Source organism: Cupressus sempervirens, chromosome 11 (genome assembly GCF_028749045.1).
Source record: "Cupressus sempervirens isolate cs-2001-9-10 chromosome 11, ASM2874904v1, whole genome shotgun sequence".
In the NCBI taxonomy this organism is placed as follows: Eukaryota; Viridiplantae; Streptophyta; class Pinopsida; order Cupressales; family Cupressaceae; genus Cupressus; species Cupressus sempervirens.
Genome location: NC_143128.1, coordinates 355,301,741 through 355,324,368, shown reverse-complemented (window position 1 = coordinate 355,324,368; position 22,628 = coordinate 355,301,741). Strand labels below are relative to the sequence as shown.

The window sequence follows — 22,628 nt, the reverse complement described above, 5'->3', positions numbered from 1 at the left end:
GCTAAATAAAGTTTAAAATTTACCTTAAATAATTCCAAGCAGGAGAAAGTTCTGAAAATTGCTTGTGACATATGGTGGTTTGTCACAAACATTTGGATCTGCTCACCCTCCTCATACACATTTTTCATCCATTCAATTTGGCTTCCCATTGTTTTCATCACCAAGTTCAAGGTGTGGACAGTGCATGGTGTCCAAAAGATATGCTCATATCGTGCTTCTACCAAAGCACTTGCAGCCTTACAAACTTTAGCATTCTCTGTTATTACTTGGACAACATTGTTAGCTCCCACGGACTCTATGGATTCAATGAGAAGTTGGGCAATAAAATTTGCATCCTTTACTTGCCCTTCACAATCAACCACCTTCAAAAACATTGCCCCCTTAGGGCAAACAGCAATCACATTTATTAATGGACGGTTTTTGCAATCTTTCCATCCATCAGAGAGAATGCTCACCCCTGTTTGGATCCAAGAATCTCTTATTGGTTTGAGGAGGTTTTCTACATTCTTTCTCTCCTTATGCAATATGTTGGTTCTCAACTTTTCATATCCAAGGGATCGGTAAACATGAGGTGCATCATTTATTGCTTTCACCATCTCTCTCCAATAAGGGGATCTCACTAGATTGAATGAAACACCATTTGTAATGAGGCAACGCCTAATCTTTATGTCAGCAATATCTCTCTTGTCATTTTCAAATGCCGTATCTAATGGGCCTCTCTTGCAGGATGGGGGTGTTTCTATTCATCTTCATCCACAGATGAGGTAGGTAAGAAGGGATGTGGTCTACTAATTGTTTGAGAGGGTGGTGTTGGTGGTTTTTGCTTTGACTTATCTTTTTTTGCCTTTGACACTAACCTATCAGCCTCTTGTTGTTCTTTTAACATGCCTGCTATTTGAGGAGCTGGCAACCCTTTTTTACATCCCTCTGGGGGCCCCTCACACATGGAAATCCCTTGACTTGGTGGACCTATCAAATGATGTTTAACCCGGTAATAGGAGCTTCTATATTGGTTTTGGCAAAAATTGCATTTCCATATATACCCTCCCCCTCCAACACATTGCTCAATTCTTGTTGTATACTTCCACAAAGGAGAGCCTCTATCAATTTTAAATCTTTGAGATCCCACCCCACCCATTGACCCTTGACTACTCATTCTTGGATTCTTGCAATCTATAAAAAAAAATTCAAAACTTGATAAAAATTTAGAACAATAAATAAATAAAAAAAAACTAAAAACAAACTATGAAAGAAGCAAAAGGAAGGATCAAATGCATACTTGGAACACTCAGCACTGATTATTTGAAGGATTTGAGACTCCACAAACAATCTCTACAACCTTCTCTTCAAACTTGCAAAATGGCCACACCAAAATGAGAGAGCAAAATGACAAAGCAAATGAGAGATTAGATGAACGAAATGCATCTAATAGGCCTTGCTTTAGGGTTTGGCAAAAAAAAAATACAACAACATATTTTTAATGCTTTTTTGGACCACTTTTTGGCCCCACTTGCCGTGGGTCCGCTTGGATTCACTTGGGTCCGCGACAGGTCCGGGCAGGGTCCGTATTTTACCCGAGCGGACCTGTACGGAAAAATACGGACCCTGCTCGGACCCGGGGTCGAATCCGGACCCAAATGAATCCGGACCCGGACCTGAGCTCCATCAACTTAGATAAATAATTAATAGTTTGTGTTGCTACATCATCTTACCCTTGTAATGCTTGGTAGTTGAGGAGCATGCTCTAGCTTCTTAACCTGTAACATCTCAATGAATGTTTGGATGTTACTATTGTTTGTAACCATTTTAAATTGAAGGTTGATAATATTCAAGTTATAATGATATTGAAACAATAAGCTCTGAGTTGCATTCATTTGTGTATCTGCTTAGTAAGTTTGAAATTAATGCATAGGAGTTGCATTAAAGTGAGAGAGCAGAGATGCTACATCAGGCATTGCTCCACTTTCCCTTTAATTCTAATTTTGTTTTAGCAATAAAAATTCTATGCATGCCCGCTTTTAAGATTTATTTTTCCCTAAGTTTCAGATATGCTTCATTTACCTAATGGAAGTTTCTTTGCTTTGCAGCTTATCGGAAACTTGCAAGGCAATACCATCCTGATGTAAGCAAGTGAGTGCAATTCTGTGAACTATATGACACCCACCTTTAGGAAAGTGCTTGGTGAAGTACATTTTTTTAAATGTTTCTAGCTCTTAGGATCTGCTTTGTAGACAAACTACGATCTAGTTGAAATTTTGGAAAGAGACCACGCTGAACAGTAAATCAAAGATGACTGTTATTTAATTTTTAAAAGTAAAGGCTGCCCTTGTTGCCTACGACAGTGAAACATTAGCTGCAATTCTTTTCTGTAACACTTTCATAAATTTGGATTGTTTAGTTTTGTATCTGCTGGTAAACTGAATTGTTACAGAGAAATTAATGGATGGCTTTAGTTACTAGATACAGGCATTAATGTAAGCCACAGACTAGATTATATGAGTATCTTTACTGTATATTATAAGAGGGCCTGTCTGTAGTTAAAAGGTGCCTTCTTAACTTAATGATCAGAATAGTCCATCATAAGAAAGCTGATTCTTTAATAAAAGTTACATTAATTTTTACCGTAGGGTACATTTCTTAAAGGCTTACATGAACAAGGCTATACAATTGCTTTGTTTCCCACAGACTTAGCAGAAGATTTCTTATACTATCCCGTCAGATCTCTTTTTACTTATTAAAAACCAATGACATTTAAAAATAAATGAAGTTCTTTCAAGTTTTGAACCAATGCCATTTAAAAGTAAATACGATTATTGTTTGGATCACAGCTTAAATACTCAGTTTGGAAAAAAATCCAAATCCCTTGATGAGATTTTAGAATCTAGAGCCTCTAGTTGCACAGTAGTCATCATGTCTGTAAAAATCTGTAATACTTTTATCAAACTCTCTTTATTTAGTATCTTGCTGTGAAACATGTGATAAAAAATATGAACAAGCAAAAGCAATTTCAAAAATTCTTTATATATCTACTGTGAAAGATATGATTAGAAACGTAAGCAAGAAACACAAATATAAAAAATTCTTTCTGCACCTCTATGGCTATGACAAAGTATATCTAAAGTCGACAAAAGCCTAGGATCAACTGATGACGACTGAATCCTAGCAGAAACTGGAGGAGGCAACATTTTAAATTACTGGGATTCAGATGTTCTAACTTAAGGGGAAAAACTACATAATGAAGATCAGTCAACATCATTAAATGAACTTGCATGCACATCAAGAGAGAAATATAACTGAAAGATAATGTTAGATAATCTTGTGTTTTTTAATTAAAATTCCTGAGAAGAAATCAGCTGATGTTCATCTATGTCTAATACATAAATACAATTTGGTTACATGGACAATCTAGTAGATGGAAGAGCATAGAGAAGATGGAACTTTCTGTCTTCTAGTTGTTTCAAGTGAGGAGCCACCTTGTAGACACAAAGTGGCGCCAATATGTACAGGTTTCTCTACTATCAGGAGGGTGCTGCACTGCAGCCAATGGAGGTTCCAGCATTTTAGCTTTATTGCATCCATCACTTGAATGGAAGAAGGTATAATTGGAACCAGCACACACTCAGCGGATGTGCGGGTTGAGCTGGCACCTGGATCAATGATCACCAAATTTTTATCAAATAAACAGGATTAAGTCCATCCAATAAACCTGTTTGAAGGTTGCCAATTCCATAAGATTAGCTGTGTCTTGTGTAACCTCCTTTCTATTAAATTGGATAGCAGATATCTGAATTCTGCTCTCTTCCTTGCTTAAATAGATTGAACCAGCTTTGGCATGTAAATTTGGATCATCAATTAGAACTGACACCAAACAGTTGACCTACAAATAGTGAAGTCTTTCAGAAAAGTCAAGAAGCAAGTTTAGGAACTGCTACAGAAGGAATGAATAAAACTGTATAATTTTCTTTTTAGTGTTATATTTATTTAATGTAAGGAGACAGACAGAGTTGGCGTTCCTTAACCAATGCAAATGACATGGTAGATGTTCACAAGGACATCCAGTATACAAACTAAATTAACTATAGATATGTATCAATCAATTTCATATACATGTGGGTAGATAGAGCTAAATTAACAGTGGGGACACATAAAAACATTAAATATTTTTGCAATATCTTTAGTCTATATAATATTAAGTTCCCAAACTCCGATTCTGCAAGGCCGACTCAACGTGGGGCTCCTAACTCAACAAGAATTTGGCAAAACTTGGCAAAGTAAGAAAAACCCAAGAAATTTAGAGATTTTAAAGGATTTAAAAATTGTTTCGTCTGATAAGTAGGAGATATTTTCCACAGCAAGTCTATTTGTGATTTTTCTATCAGGAATATACATCGATCACATAAGTACAAACACAAATTGTAGCTAAGGAAATAAAAAACACAAATACATAAAACTATAAATATTGTGAAATGTATATAAAACTTATGGCAAATGAAATCCATGGGATCAAATGCTCCAAATGAATATGAAAACAGAGAAGTCTATGGCTTAGCCTCAAAGGAGCCAACATCCCTTCTACAAAGATGTCTAAGCTAGGTCCTCAGTGATTGAACAACAATATTCTGTGCCTGTGAGACACCACTCTAACCAACACCAGTTGTGCCTTATTGTGCTTTATCATGCTGCTTTGCCACAACCACAGCCTTGACCTCTCTATTTGCCTGATCAATCTGCTCAATGTCCTCCTTAGTAAAGACAAGATTGTTAGATTCAGTGACCCACTCGGATTCTAGATCAACCTTCTCTAGTGTGATCGGGCTAGAGTCACTGTCCTAATGTCTTATTCTAAGCTAAAGGTTGTAATGAACAAATACTAGATCATTCAACCGCTCCACAGGCAGTCCATTGTGCCTTTTCAAGTGAGTGTGCTCAAACATGCTCTAGTTATGCTCACAACCTAATGTGCTGCATGGCTGGCTCAATATGTATGTGGCAGTTCTCTGAAGGTTTGGGGTTTTAGGCCCCAACATTTGCCACCATCTATCTGAAATTAGAAAAAGAAAAAAAAAGTTTCATTTCTAAGTTCAAGATTGAATCATAGGATCAAATAATGCATTTAACATATATTTTTACCTAGCTGCAATTTTGTGCAAGTGGCTTTGCACATTTGACTACCAAACTATTCTCATGTTAATAATCAAATGCCTCTATCTCATGTAGTGTAGTTCTAATGCCAATATCACCAGTAGTCATCTGTTCTATCATTGAATAGAGCCGAATAATAACATCCTCATCCGCCTTGAAATTAGAGCCGAAATGTTATGCCAAATTGAGGTAATAAGCATCTCTGCATGGATGGGCTTGTGAAGATGGAGGTGCCATATCCTTTCAGTTATCGCCCAAATGGGATGATACATACTCTCATATCCTCCATATATAAATCCAATGCTGTCCTTGGCCCTATCCATACCCTTGTATATGTAGCCAATAACAGGATTCTCGCCATCAAAAACTCTTAGGATAACTACCATGGGCTCAATGATTTTCAAATATTTTGAAGCAATTGCAGTTGAGTATGAATGAAAATAAGCAAAATTGCAAACAAAATAAAAGTATGCATAGAACTTATAACTAAATATGGAAACTTAATGTATAGTTTATAAAATATTACTTGCACGATCTTTGCGCAAGGGGCCTTACATACATCCTTGTAGTGGCCATAGCATAGGTTGAGGTATTCCACTCCTCATCAACAAATATGCGCCTCAAAGTTGCCTTTGATTGCATCAAGGATTTTAATGTGATAAAATTTGAGGTGATTCTTGTGACATCAGGATGTGTCAATTTCTTCTGCCCTATATATTGCCTCGGTATGCAAAAGACCTGTCACAAAGATCCTCCTCAGTATTCTGGCCCTAAAATAGAGATCCACGATGCCAAGCAGTGAAGTATTGATGGCAAATGAACATTTGGCAACCTGAAAGAATTATTTGGTCTGGCCTTTTATCGATGAAGGGACATTAGAAATATTATGAGTGGTGTTTCACTAATAATTATAATATTGATTTTTGAAGAAAATGGGAGTCCAGATTAAGTCCCGATTAATATTGCATCAAATGTCCTTAACCAATAGAAATCTTCGACCACTGTTTGGGTATATTTTCCAGAATAATGTTAAATGGTGAATAATTTATCCAGCTAAATAGCTCCACAAATATTTCATATTTCCTCTGGAATATTGTTTGGATAGCTGTGAAATTTTTCCCTAAAACATTTGCTCAATTATATTTTCTCATATTTCTATTATATTTTCTCTCTCTCATATTGCACGTATTGAAATCAGGAGGGTCCCACTAACTTCACAAATAAGTGTCAACCCAAAAAAAAACTTATGAGGTTTGCAAAATTAACACCACCCAATATTTATTTCTGCAAACATTCATGGCAAATAAAACAATCAATGGAGCTTGCGAAGGAAAAACAATATTTCATGTGCCAAATGAAAGAATTGGGCACACCAAACTTCCTCCAACCTGCTAATGCCCACTTGCAACATGAAATTTAATGCTTCAAACCCTCCACTAAAATATCAAAATATGTATTCTTGCTGAAGTCCAACCCAGCAAATAATTTTGGGTGATGATTAATTAATCTCATACTCCTGTAAACTTTTCTTCAGCCATCGAATGGATATGCCTATAATGCCCCGCCAAGGGATCCAAAGAATTAACCTAGAATTTCACTAAGTTTAGAAACAAACTTTTTTTTTTTCCATGAAAGTAAATATCACATAAAACTTATGCACAATAACGGAAGCAATAGCATTGTCCATCTGAAAGTAAACATAACATAAATAACATATTACATTCTTTAAGATCCCTTAACGTTGAATTACATACATGAATCCATCTAGTACAATATCCACATGAAAAAATAATGATACATCCAATATACAAATGTCCTTTCTGAATTACATTCCAGAATGCACAATCATCCACTGTACATGTCACAGGGTATGACAAGCTCAAAAATATACATACATAGAATAAGGTACATCATCCTATTCTAATCCATGATACATCAAAGTAGAGATAATCATATGATACATCATAGAGAACATATACATCCATCATAAAGATCAAACATAATAAACTAAGTGCACGGTTCCTCCCAACCGTCAATAGCATCATTAGACCATCATGGATCCTAGCCATTCCTCCGTGCGTAACATCCCAAATTATCGAAGAGATCATCGGTATTAACATAGTAGGAATGTCACTCCTAAAACATCCTACTAACAAAGTAAAGCATAAGATAAAATCATCTAACATATGCAAATCATCAATATAAGAAACATACCAGTAAATACATCCATCATAAGGTATATCATCAATCATAATAATCCAAGAACATAATGAAGATAAATACCAACCAAAGATGCTCTAGCCACGGTGTCTCGGACGGATCTCAAATGATAAGAGTGGAAAATACACTACCACCCGATCGCGTGGAATCTAAGTGGTCCACTCCCACCGTGCTGAAGAGATAATCTCAAGTCCCAAACAGGCTATCCAAAACACATAACACAAATCTCATAAGTTCAAGAATCCTAAAAGTATACTAACTCAAAGGTTCCAAACACAAAATCTGACATCTAATCCCAGAGGCACATAATGACATGTAGGAACCTACTATGCAAGCGGGAAAGTGTCATCGCAATTATCACGTACAAGTTACCCTGGCAGTTAGCTAAACTCCACGGATCCATACTGATTTCATGCGGCCACTAGTATCCTCTCATATTGACGAGGCATACTACGGAATGCAAGGTCGCAACCATGCGTTTCACTACTCCCATCCTAGCCTGTACAAGCGCTCAAGGCATGGGCGAGAACAAAACACTTATCTTTTTAGGTTCATTTTGTTAGTATTAGGTGAGAATGTTATCACTTATTAATCCAACTTACAATGAGTTACCCTGGCAGCCTCTTAGCGCCCCGGCCCCCATTGCAAGCCACTTCCCGTCACTACATGCAGATATCCTACCCAAATGCTCATGGACTCATAAATCTCAAAATCTCAAAAGATAATCCATAATAAAATCATCAAATATGCATAAAAGCATCAAATCTCCATGAGCAAACATCCATAGAAAATCAAGAACACAACAACTCTCTATTGGCAACTGAAGTATCACTGATAATCAAATATCCAATGGTTCTCAATAACCAAAATATATCTCAATCAAACTGATCGAAGACTCCAAAAATGGTTGAGTCAAACATGTCACAACATGACATCATCAAGAATAAATCCACATCTCAGTGCCATTATGGCGACTAGAAAATAATCAAGGATAACTGATCGATGACCAAAATAATGGTTAGGTCAAGAGTCTCATACACAAGAATCTCAACTATAACAATCAGTAATCACAACCAATATATAGAGCATTCCATCACATAACCATGGTTGGATTTATAAAGATTGAGATTAAAACATCATCATGACATCACAATCACATAAGCCCCAAGCCTCTGGTAGACGTCCTATACTGGTCAACACTAGTCAACCCAAAACCCAAAACAATAGCATAAAGAATACACAATGTAAACACATGTTTTGGTTTCGCTAAGTTTTCAAATTTGAATTTAAAAGTCTCAGTTTACGTTTTTCCAAATTATATTAAGTGGAGAAATTTCACGTTTTTCCTAACCCATGTATTTGGTTGATAGATAAAAGTTTCTCCCCAAAACTATTAGACTCAATTTTCTAATTGATCTAATAATATTTTGTTTATATAACATTGTTTAAAAATTGACACTCTCAATGAATCAAAACTTCGATTATATATTCTAATAACTAATCTTAATTAAACTGAGTTTAATTAAATTAATTATTAATATCTCTTCATAATTGACAAGCTCAATATCAATATTTTAAATCATTAAAAGAGTGATCCATTAGTTTAGAACTCTATAATATTCATTTATAATTATATATATATATATATATATATATATACATACATAAATATATATATAATAACATATATATTGTCAACCTCTATCATAAACAACACAATATTTAACATTGTAAAACCGAATTATAACAAAATTCGATTGATATAATTCATGCACTACATATATAAACGGAGGCATTCAATTTAATAACCTCTTTTTAAAAAACAAAAGCCACTACCGTTGGTAGTGGCCGTGCGACCTTGCCTGCCGTCACAGGGCCTGCGACGGCTGTCGCAATACTTGCGACTGCAGGTACGATGCGCAGGCTTCATATCATTTACATGGGGTATGGGGGGGTACGCCCCTCCCATATATATCTTTTTTAATTGCGGTTTTCAATAACGTTTGAAATAAACGTTGTCATTTGATTTAATAAAAAAAATTATAAACGTTTTACAGAAAAAACGAAATTCGACATTCGAACTTTCAATATATATATATATATATATATATGCAAAAATTTTATAAACATATATATTTGGATATGCATTAAAATTGTAGACCTAAAATCATATATATATATATTTTCCACAAAGAATATATATATATATATATATATACCAAAGAAACGTGAATCGGAATCGGATCGGAATCGGCAAGGCCGAATCGAATCGTGAATCGGCAATGAATCGGCGATGAATCGGCGATGAATCGGCAAATTTGAAAAAACCCTTTAAATTTAAAGATTTTAACAATTTAAAACTTATTTCATGCACCCTTTATTGAATATAACTTAAGCACACTATAACATCATCAAATAGAAGTTAAAACTTAACATACATAAACATGAAACATAAAATCCATCACATACGTAACTATGTTATCTAAAATGTAAATTGTAGGCTAGCTGAAGTAAATAGAAATCAAATGATCATAATGATTTAAATCATAGAATGTATGTAAGATGATCCATAAGACATCAAATCATAAATTTATGTAAGAATCTAAGATGAAGATCCATGAAAGTTTGAAACTTTGAAACATATGTCTATCAGTATCAATGATTCAGTATCAATATCTGTAAACAAAATATAAAAACAAGGCTCCAGCTCAAGCCTCAGGCTCATAGTCATCATCATCCTCAACATCATCCTCAAGCTCGGCTACAGCCTCAGCCTCAGCCTCTGAGTATCCAGTCTGCCTAGTAGCAAGGCGTCTAATGTAGGTCCTAGAGGACTGTCGAGCCATATCTCCCGCATATAAGATGGGCTCACGAATGTCGCTAGGGCCTGTGTCTGTGCGTGCACGTGTGCGTCTACCAATGCCTGAAGAACGTGCTTAGAAAGCAAATAAAACAAGTGTTTTTTAAAAAAAATTGAACTTTCTATCCTTGCTGCCGCGGCCGATTTCTGGAGATTCACGATGGCGATTTTGGCGATTTTTGCCATGAATCGCCGATTTTGGCGATTCAGGCGATTCACAAGAAAAAATCGCCACCAGCGATTTCCGATTCCAAAAAAATCGGGAGCCATGAATCTTATCGCGATTTCGGCGATTTCATGGCGATTTTTGGAACTATGATATATACGATTCTAAAATATTTACTCTTTAAATTTTCTCAATAACTTTCTAATGGATTTGGCTATAATTTAAACCCTAGCTCCGTTTTCCTTTTAGATCTATGCATATAGAATTCTCAAATAAATTTAATTGCCCATATTGAGAAAGCATAAAAATATGAAATTTCTCAAAAGACATATGGAAGACACGAAGAAGACAGGGAATGCAAGATGCGGAAATAGCATAAGTAAAATCACAAGAATCTACTCGGATTCTGATGCTAATTCGCTCTTCCTCAGAAAACTCGCAGAGCAAGCTCCCCTCTTCAGAGTTCTCGAGTCCTCCAATCCTCCAATTGCTCTCCAATGCTATGTCTAAGCTTCTATAAATGCCCGAATATAAAGAGCTTTCAGGAAACATCTAGAATGCTTCCAGAAATAGCTAGAAGGTGTCACCAACTAAGCATGGGTCTTTTTCCAACCTTCAAGATGAGTCTTAGGGTTGTAGACACCATGTGCTTAATTAATGCACTAACTCCCGTGTTGTTGACACATGAGAACTAGAAAAGTGCGTTAACTCCCATGCAAGCTTATAACTCCAATCCACTTTTTATATAATTTTCATTTAAATATTTATAACTTTCATTTTAATTTTTGTAACTTTTATTATTTTATTTATTTATTACTTTATTATTATTATTTTATTATTATTAATTTTTAATTTTTAATTTTCTTTTATTTAATTCTTTTCTCTCAATTAATTCTCATTTAATTAATCATACTCAAAATATCAAAGATCATGATATTTTATTAATTTTTTCCAAAATAATTAATTTATTAATTAAATCTATTTATTAAGACTTAATTAATAGAAAATTCACCATAGACCTCCAAGATAAAATATGAAAACCCATCATAGAGCAAATCACTCAAAATCAGTCTAAAGGGTTAAAAATCACGAATCATGTCATCCGACACATTCGGTGGGTAAAATATTCAGATACTTGTCCTACCTCACTAGGACAATTGGTTTAAAGGTTTGGGATTTGGACTTGAGAATTTATCTCCCTTCTCTAATCATTGAGATAGTATAATAGGGTACGCTCATCCTGGCAATTCAGGGAAGTCGATACCCAGTACCTGCAACCTGCAGAAAAAACCATGCATGTACATACAATATATATATAATGCTAAGCTAAACAAACAATGGCAGGAAGTGGTGCATCGTGTAGATCCCGACTAAGCAGGTGACTACGACTCCCTTCCTTAACCACATCAGATACGCCATACAATATGAAAACACGCACACCATACACATGCAAGTATGGGGTAAGTATCCATAATAAAACACATGAGATAATATACCATCTAACTAGTCATCATTAATAACTGAAAACAATGTAATGATCATCATACATACATGAAATGTAAAGTCTAAATGATCTCATCATATATCAACTGAATCCATATCATAATATCTGATAGTGTCAAAACAATACCACTAAACCATCAACATAAAACTAGTCCATCAAAGTTTGATAATAACAACAACAATAAGTCTAGAAAAGATGTGAACGAGGGTAGGCACTACATCCACCCCCCCTTGGGTGAGGCTTACTCCTGGAAGCCTACAAACAAATAGGGATATAACTCCCTCAATCTAGCTGCATTCTCCCAAGTAGTTGAAGAATCATCAGTAAGGTCCCATTGGACCCTTACCTGCTCGATGGTTCGACCCCTTAGGGTCAACCCCCGCTGCTCTAGAATACGAACCGGCTCCAAAGCCAGCTGCCCGTCCTTTACCTGCAACGCATTCCAATCAAGAACATGCACAATATCAGGAATATACTGCCTAAGCACTGAAACATGGAAAACATCATGAATGCGAGCTAGGTTGGGCGGTAGAGCAAGACGGTAAGCAACTCGGCCAATCCTCTCTAGAATCTCGAATGGTCCCACAAAGCGAGGTGCTAGCTTAGAACCCTTTCCGTACCAGATTGGACTCTTTCGCGGTCGCACTCTCAAGAAAACCTTATCACCCACAGCAAACTGCTTATCAGTCCTATGAGCATCGGCATACTTCTTCTGCCTATCCTGTGCTGTAGTCAAGTGCTCACGGATACGCGTTACCTGTTGCTCCATATCACGAAGCATCTCAGGACCCAACAGGATGCAGTCCTCAAGACTGTCCCAACTCAATGGTGTATGACAAGGACGTCCATATAATGCCTTAAATGGTGCCATACCAATAGAACTATGATACCCATTGTTGTAAGCAAACTCCACTAGGTAGAGATAGTCCTCCCAATGTGTCTGCCTATCCATCACATACATCCGTAACATATCCTCCAAAACCTGATTCACCCTCTCTGTCTGACCATCAGTCTCTGGATGATATGCCGAACTGAAGTTTAACTGTGCTCCAAGCACATGCTGCAGCGATGTCCAGAATGCAGATGTGAATACAGGATCCCTGTCAGAAATGATCTTTCTAAGAATACCATGTAATCTCACAATATCACGCATAAAGACATTAGCTACAGAAGCTGCTGTGTAGGAAGACCTAATCGGTGAAAAATGCGCCAGCACATTCTCCTTACCCTGAATGTACTCAACCTCAAAATCATACTCGCATAGAAACTCCATCCATCGCCTCTGGCGAGCATTCAAATTAGGCTGAGTAAAAAATGTACTGAAGACTACGATGATCGCTATGTAGCTCAAATCTGTGCCCCAACAAGAAATGTCTCCACCTTGTCAAAGCATGAACTACTGCTGCTAACTCAAGATCATGCGTAGGGTAATTTAACTCATGATCCTTGAGCTTGCGTGATTCATACGCAATCACTCGTGCATTCTGTATCAATACTGCCCCAATCCTTTTAAGAGAAGCATTTGTACATACTATGAAATCACCTTCTGGATCCGATACAGCTAGAATTGGTGCATTGGTCAAAAGCTCATTGAGCTTCTGAAAAGCTTCCTCACATTTCTCTGTCCATACGAACTTCTTTCCTTTCCTTTGAAGAGAAGTGATAGGATGTGCTATCCTAGAGAAGTTCTGGACAAATCTGCGATAATAACCGGCTAAACCCATGAAACTACGAATCTTTGACACATTAGTCGGTGTAGGCCATTCTATTATTGCCTGAATCTTTGCAGGATCCACTGAAATACCATCACCTGAAATAACATGCCCTAAATACTGAATCTCCGATTTGAAGAACTCACAGTTAGCTGCATTGGCATAAAGCTAATTGTCTCTCAAACACTGCAAAACCAACCGTAGGTGTTCCTCATGCTCCTTCTGAGTCTTAGAATATATCAATATGTCATCAAGAAACACGAGTACAAACCTGTCCAGATAAGATCAGAACACACCATTCATCAAACTCATGAAAACCGATGGAGCATTAGTCAATCCAAAAGGTACCACTGTGAACTCATAATGCCCATAGCGAGTTCGAAAAGCGGTCTTGTGAATATCTGCGTCCTTAATACGAAGCTGGTGGTATCCTGACTTAAGGTCAATCTTGGAGAATACTGTAGCTCCCTTGATCTGATCGAATAAGTCATCAATCCTAGGCAAAGGATACCTATTCTTAATAGTCACCTTATTCAACTGTCTATAGTCAATACAAAGGCGCAAAGAACCGTCTTTCTTCTTCACAAAGAGCACTGGAGCTCCCCATGGTGATACACTAGGTCGAATGCTCCCTTTGGCCAGAAGTTCCTCTAGCTGAAGACGTAGCTCACCCAATTCCTGAGTAGTCATGCGATAAGGAGCTTTAGAGATAGGCTCCGCTCCAAGAATCAGATCAATACTAAAGTCAATGTCCCTCTTTGGAGGCATGCTTGGAATCTTACTTGGAAAAACATCCGTGTACTCCTGCAAAATCGGGTGATCCAAAGTCTTCCTCACAGGATCTTCCTCATCAAGATCATTTGCCATAACAACAAATATCTGACATCCCTTATGGAAACTTCGCTTCAATTGCATAGCAGAAATTATCCGCAGAGATATAGGCCTCGATATCCCAACTATCTGCACATCATTCCCTTGGTCATCTTGGCACATAATAATCTTCTTCTTGCAATCTATACTGGCTTTATGAGATCCAAGCCAGTCCATGCCTAAAACCACATCATAGGAACCAAGGGGTATGACTCGAAGATCCACTATCGTATCAAAGCTTCCTAAGCTAAGTCCACACTTATGAACTACAGAATCTGTGGAGACCTTAATGCCTGAGGCTAGTTCCACTTACCAACCACGATCTTGCTTCACTACATCCAGCTTACACTTAGAAACTATAGATGGTGAAATAAATGAATCTGTAGCTCCTGAATCAAACAATACTGAAAGAGATATACCTCTAATAGCTCCTGTGGTCTCAACCACTGTTCCTTGAGGATCTGCCTGACGCTGATCAACTGCTGCAAAAACTCTATGAGCTCTACCTGCATCACCAACTGTAGGCTCTGAAACTGTAGGTCTAGGTCCTGAAAACTGAGGTGCTCGCTGAGGACACTGAGCTGCATAATGTCCAATCTGACCACATGAAAAACATTCCGTATTTCTGCCAGAACCTCTTCCCATAGGTGGTACATTAGATTGCTGGCGACTGTTCCTGCTCACAAAAGACTGGCTACTCTGAGTTGGCTGATTGGATTGATTCTGTTTATTGCGTTGAGCATTGCGTTTGTTCTTGGTGTTAAAACCTTTGCCACCGCCTTGAGCTTGAGAATTTGAGCCCTTCTGTTGCTGTGTCTGTTGAGATTGCTGCTAATACTGTTTCCCCTTAGAGAAAGAAAACTTCTTGTTACCACCTGAATTGTAGTTGCTTTTAGATCCTGATGCCACTGGCGCTCCTACAAAACCACCTTGACCAAGGTTGACACTTTGCTCAACAAGGATAGCTCGATGCACCGCATCCTTGAGGGTTTTTGGCTCAAATACCTTAACTCCCCCAATAATACGGTTATTCAAACCCCTAATAAAATGTTGTGTCAACTGAGCTGAATTCTCACTGAACCCTGAAAAAGACATAAGCTCATAAAACTTACGCTCATACTCGGTCACTGACAAAGTGTACTGTCTGAGATTATGAAATTCATCAGCCCTTTGCTGTTTCCATTCCTTTGGTAGGAATTGTTCACGGAAACTCTCTAGGAATAACTCCCATGTAACACTGCTCATATCGATTCCCAACTTCTTCTCCTCAATTGTCCACCAAGTGGCCCCAAAATTCTCTAAATTAGTGATCGCAAACCTTGCCTTAACATTGCTGTCGAACTCCTGCATGGCAAAAATCCTGTCGAGAGAGATAAGCCACTGCTCGGCCACATAACCAAAACCTTGCCCATTAAAAGGCTTAACCTTGGATCTTGAAAGATCCTTCATTTGAGTGGACACAATGGACCTCTGACGATCCTTCCGAGGACTCCTAGATCTAGGTCTATGCTCTTGTTCTGTCTGATGCACTTTAGGCAGTTCTTGAACAGGAGGTAGACGTTCTAGAATAGTCCACATCATTTGTCTCAAACCAACCTCTTCAGACTCAGCTTGGTCCTCTCTACGGCTCTCTTCCTGCTGCCTACTAGAGTGCTCTTCCCTGCTCTCTACACGAGCCGATCCCTCATGGGCAGACTCATGGGCACTGACAGCTCTGCCATGACCACGCCCTCTTCCATGGCCTCTACCACACCCTCTAACAGAAGACCTAGTCCTAGATACCATCCTACAACAGTACAAAGTACTATTAAAATCACATGTTGCCATAGACTATGTTCAGTTCTATGTTTAGGTTTAAGTAAAATTTCCAATTTTGAAAACTAAGTGTTGACGTATGAAAAATATACAAGTAACAGTTCAAGTTCTGTTTCAGTTCACCTAGTTTCAAATTGAACAGATACACTTGACAGTTCAAAGTTCTAGTTGTTCCAAAATACCCAGAGCTCCCAATGTAGAAACTCGGGCTCTGATACCAAATGTAATGCCCCGCCAAGGGATTCAAAGAATTAACCTAGAATTTCACTAAGTGTAGAAACAAATTTTTTTTTTTTCCCATGAAAGTAAATATCACATAAAACTTATGCACAATAACGGAAGCAATAGCATTGTCCATCTGAAAGTAAACATAACATAAATAACATAGTACATTCTTTAAGATCCCTTAACGTTGAATTACATACATGAATCCATCTAGTACAATATCCACATGAAATAGTAATGATACATCCAATATACAAATGTCCTTTCTGAATTACATTCCAGAATGCACAATCATCCACTGTACATGTCACAGGGTATGACAAGCTCAAAAATATACATACATAGAATAAGGTACATCATCCTATTCTAATCCATGATACATCAAAGTAGAGATAATCACATGATACAACATCATAGAGAACATATACATCCATCATAAAGATCTAACATAATAAACTAAGTGCACGGTTCCTCCGTCAATAGCATCATTAGACCATCGTAGATCCTAGCCATCCCTCCGTGCGTAACATCCCAAATTACCGAAAAGATCATTGGTATTAACATAGTAGGAATGTCACTCCTAAAACATCCTACTAACAAAGTAAAGCATAAGATAAAATCATCTAACATATGCAAATCATCAATATAAGAAACATACCAGTAAATACATCCATCATAAGGTATATCATCAATCATAATAATCCAAGAACATAATGAAGATAAATACCAACCAAAGATGCTCAAGCCACGGTGTCTCGGACGGATCTCAAATGATAAGAGTGGACAATACACTACCACCCAACCGCGTGGAACCTAAGTGGTCCACTCCCACCGTGCTGAAGAGATAATCTCAAGTCCCAAACAGGCTATCCAAAACACATAGCACAAATCTCATAAGTCCAAGAATCTTAAAAGTATACTAACTCAAAGGTTCCAAACACAAAATCTGACATCTAATCCCAGAGGCACACAATGACATATAGGAACCTACTATGCAAGCGGGAAAGTGTCATCGCAATTATCACGTACAAGTTACCCTGGCAGTTAGCTAAACTCCACGGGTCTATACTGATTTCATGCGGCCACTAGTATCCTCTCATACTGATGAGGCATACTACGGAATGCAAGGTCGCAACCATGCGTCTCACTACTCCCATCCTAGCCTGTACAAACGCTCAAGGCATGGGCGAGAACAAAACACTTATTTTTTTAGGTTCATTTTGTTAGTATTAGGTGAGAATGTTATCACTTATTAATCCAACTTACAATGAGTTACCCTGGCAGCCTCTTAGGGCCCTGGCCCCCATTGCAAGCCACTTCTCATCACTACATGCAGATATCCCACCCAAATGCTCATGGACTCATAAATCTCAAAATCACAAAAGATAATCCATAATAAAATCATCAAATATGCATAAAAGCATCAAATCTCGATGAGCAAACATCCATAGAAAATCAAGAACACAACAGCGCTCTATTGGCAACTGAAGTATCACTGATAATCAAATATCCAATGGTTCTCAATAACCAAAATATATCTCAATCAAACTGATCGAAGACTCCAAAAATGGTTGAGTCAAACATGTCACAACATGACATCATCAAGAATAAATCCACATCTCAGTGCCATCATGGCGACTAGAAAATAATCAAGGATAACTGATCGATGACCAAAATAATGGTTAGGTCAAGAGTTTCATACACAAGAATCTCAACTATAACAATCAGTAATCACAACCAATACATAGAGCATTCTATCACATAACCATGGTTGGGTTTATAAAGATCAAGATTAAAACATCATCATGACATCACAATCACATAACCCCCAAGCCTCTAGTAGACGTCCTATACTGGTCAACACTAGTCAACCCAAAACCCAAAACAATAGCATAAAGAATACACAATGTAAACACATGTTTTGGTTTCGCTAAGTTTTCAAATTTGAATTTAAAAGTCTCAGTTTACGTTTTTCCAAATTATATTAAGTGGAGAAATTTCACGTTTTTCCTAACCCATGTATTTGGTTGATAGATAAAAGTTTCTCCCCAAAACTATTAGACTCAATTTTCTAATTGATCTAATAATATTTTGTTTATATAACATTGTTTAAAAATTGACACTCTCAATGAATCAAAACTTCGATTATATATTCTAATAACTAATCTTAATTAAACTGAGTTTAATTAAATTAATTATTAATATCTCTTCATAATTGACAAGCTCAATATCAATATTTTAAATCATTAAAAGAGTGATCCATTAGTTTAGAACTTTATAATATTCATTGATAATTAATTAATTATATATATATATATATATATATAATAACATATATATTGTCAACCTCTATCATCAACAACACAATCTTTAACATTGTAAAACCGAATTATAACAAAATTCGATTGATATAATTCATGCGCTACATATATAAACGGAGGCATTCAATTTAATAACCTTTTTTTTAAAAACAAAAGCCACCACCGTTGGCAGTGGCCGTGCGACCTTGGCCCTGCGACGGCTGTCGCAGTACCTGCGACTGCAGGTATGGTGCGCAGGCTTCATATCATTTACATGGGGTACGGGGGGGTACGCCCCTCCCATATATATCTTTTTAAATTGCGGTTTTCAATAACGTTTGAAATAAACGTTTTGTCATTCGATTTAATAAAAAAAATTATAAACGTTTTACAGAAAAACGAAATTCGACATTCGAACTTTCGATAAATATAATTATATATATATGTAGAATTTTTATAAACATATATATTTGGATATGCATTAAAATTGCAGACCTAAAATCATATATATATATTCCACAAAGAATATATATATATATATATATATATATATATATATATATATATATATATATATATAATATTTACTCTTTAAATTTTCTCAATAACTTTCTAATGGATTTGGCTATAATTTAAACCTTAGCCCCGTTTTCCTTTCAGATCTATGCATATAGAATTTTCAAATAAATTTAATTGCCCATATTGAGAAAGCATAAAAATATGAAATTCCTCAAAAGACATATGGAAGACACGAAGAAGACAGGGAATGCAAGATGCGGAAATAGCATAAGTAAAATCACAAGAATCTACCCGAATTCTGATGCTAATTCGCTCTTCCTCAGAAAACCCGCAGAGCAAGCTCCCCTCTTCAGAGTTCTCGAGTCCTCCAATGCTCCAATTGCTCTCCAATGCTATGTCTAAGCTTCTATGAATGCCCGAATATAAAGAGCTTTCAGGAAACATCTAGAATGCTTCTAGAAACAGCTAGAAGGTGTCACCAACTAAGCATGGGTCTTTTCCAACCTTCAAGATGAGCCTTAGGGTTGTAGACACCATGTGCTTAATTAATGCACTAACCCCCGTGTTGTTGACACATGAGAACTAAAAAAGTGCGTTAACTCCCATGCAATCTTATAACTCCAATCCACTTTTTATATAATTTCCATTTAAATATTTATAACTTTCATTTTAATTTGTGTAACTTTTATTATTTTATTTATTTATTACTTTATTATTATTATTAATTTTTAATTTCTAATTTTCTTTTATTTAATTCTTTTCTCTCAATTAATTCTCATTTAATTAATTATACTCAAAATATCAAAGATCATGATATTTTATTAATTTTCTCCAAAATAATTAATTTATTAATTAAATCTATTTATTAAGACTTAATTAATAGAAAATTCACCATAGACCTCCAAGATAAAATATGAAAACTCATCATAGAGCAAATCACTCAAAATCAGTCTAAAGGGTTAAAAATCACGAATCATGTCATCCGACACATTCGGTGGGTAAAATATTCAGATACTTGTCCTACCTCACTAAGACAATTGGTTTAAAGGTTTGGGATTTGGACTTGAGAATTCATCTCCCTTCTCTTATCATTGAGATAATATAATAGGGTATGCTCATCCTGGCAATTCAGGGAAGTCGATACCCAGTACCCGCAACTTGCAAAAAAAACCATGCATGTACATACAATATATATATATAATGCTAAGCTAAACAGACAATGGCAGGAAGTGGTGCATCGTGTAGATCCCGACTAAGCAGGTGACTACGACTCCCTTCCTTAACCACATCAGAAACGCCATACAATATGAAAACACGCACACCATACACATGCAAGTATGGGGTAAGTATCCATAATAAAACACATGAGATAATATACCATCTAACTAGTCATCATTAATAACTGAAAACAATGTAATGATCATCATACATACATGAAATGTAAAGTCTAAATGATCTCATCATATATCAACTGAATCCATATCATAATATTTGATAGTGTCAAAACAATACCTCTAAACCATCAACATAAAACTAGTCCATCAAAGTCTGATAATAACAACAACAATAAGTCTAGAAAAGATGTGAACGAGGGTAGGCACTACAATGCCCCCTTAATATGCTGATATACATAACCAGGTCTCAAATTTTAAATAAATTCTAGCCACTTAGGTACAATAAAATTTCCTCCAATGTTCACAAACGATATTTATTTCTGAAAATCTTAACTCTTAAAGCTGGTGGCTCTGATAAAAAATTGCTGATTAACAATTAATAGCTTGGAAAATGATAAACCCTTTTTTGTAGATATGTCCCACAGGCTGCAGGTTCGATGCTATGATACCACTATACTATCTCTGATTATTATTATACCCAATTTGTCCTTCACAGTAATCTTCAAATGTAATTAAATGACTCATGCAATAAACTTTCAGATTAAACAACAAATGCTTATATAGAAGTCCTAAAAGTTTCCTACTGTATTATGATTTTCAGCAATACAATATCATAATCAGTAAATCCATACAAATTCCTCAGGAAGATGTTATTGCCTTATACATCAGCAATGCAAGTAACAAACATAAAGTCCAATCTTAAAAACAGAAATGCAGTCGGATTGGAAGTAAACTATAATATGCACATGTAGTCTCATATGTGAATTCTGATGTGAATCCACCACATATGATGAACTGCACTTACATCCAATCCACCCAAGAAGAACCTGAGGGTTTGCGTCCTCTAATCTTAAGTAGAAGTTGAAAGTTCCTGTCATTCTCCAAAGAGAAACCAAAAAATTAATCTCAAATCCAAGCATGCTAAAACCATGAACAAGACTCCCTCTTTTAATGCTCAATAGTGACTCTTCAACTGCCTTCTATCTTTTTGTCTTATTCTTCTTTGTCACCTTTAACCCACTTTATAATATTAATTTGACCATTTAATAAATTTGCATTAAGCTCCCTTAAGCCAATTTTAATATTTTATGGATTGGACTTTAGGATTTCTAATGTCCCAAAAAGGGACATTACAGACTTGCGCAGGGTCATTCAGCTTATGAGTCGCTGAGCACTGGTGAGTCCCGATGAGACTGGGAACTCTTCTATGTATACAGGCTTCTCTTATGTAGAGAGATTGAAACATGGTTATATTAGTTGGTATAAGTACATTATGATCATGCTTTTTCACATTCTCTTTACATATATCTGGCACATCATCCTAGGCTTTGCTCAAATATCTGATTCATCATGCAATGTAGCACAGTTCCTAACCGTCTGTAAAGTTCAGATTCCATTTCACTGTCCATTTGGTTACAATATTTATTTTCATGCTACTGATGTTTTGACCACACCTTGGTCATTCACCAAGTTCTGTTGGATTTTTTAGGTTCATTCTAATTGTGAGCTGCTTTTCAGAATTTTGGTCATTGTTGGTCTATCCTAGAGGAGTACCTGTGGCATTTGATTGTGCTCTTATCAGCTACAAGCCAAGAGACTACTGTAAAATATTTATTTTTTCGGTCCCAATTTATTGTAACGCTCTCAATCTTCCAAAGTCTATGAATCAGTCATCTTCTTTCAGGTTTTTGATTTACTTATATCTACAAATGTTTGCCCCTACATCTTGATCTGCATGTCTTGATTGAGTTATTGCTAAGTTACCGATGCATCTGGGCTGGAGGGGGATGCGGGTGCAGATGCAGACTGGTGCGCATATGCGGGAGGATGCGTGGGGGGTGCTGTCAGGAAGCACCATCTTCCCCTGCGGATGCCGTCTAAGCTCATTCCAGATAAATTGA

At 36.5% G+C, this 22,628-nt stretch overlaps 1 protein-coding gene across 1 annotated transcript in view; it reads left to right on the top strand.

The window, feature by feature from the left end:
• The window catches only part of LOC149529544 (chaperone protein dnaJ A7A, chloroplastic-like), a 72,574-nt gene that overhangs the window by 34,046 nt on the left and 15,900 nt on the right, over window positions 1–22,628 (top strand). The window contains exon 5 of the mRNA XM_089811448.1: window positions 2,088–2,130. Coding sequence (XP_089667574.1) covers window positions 2,088–2,130 — 43 coding nt within the window. The remainder of the gene's footprint in view (window positions 1–2,087; window positions 2,131–22,628) is intronic.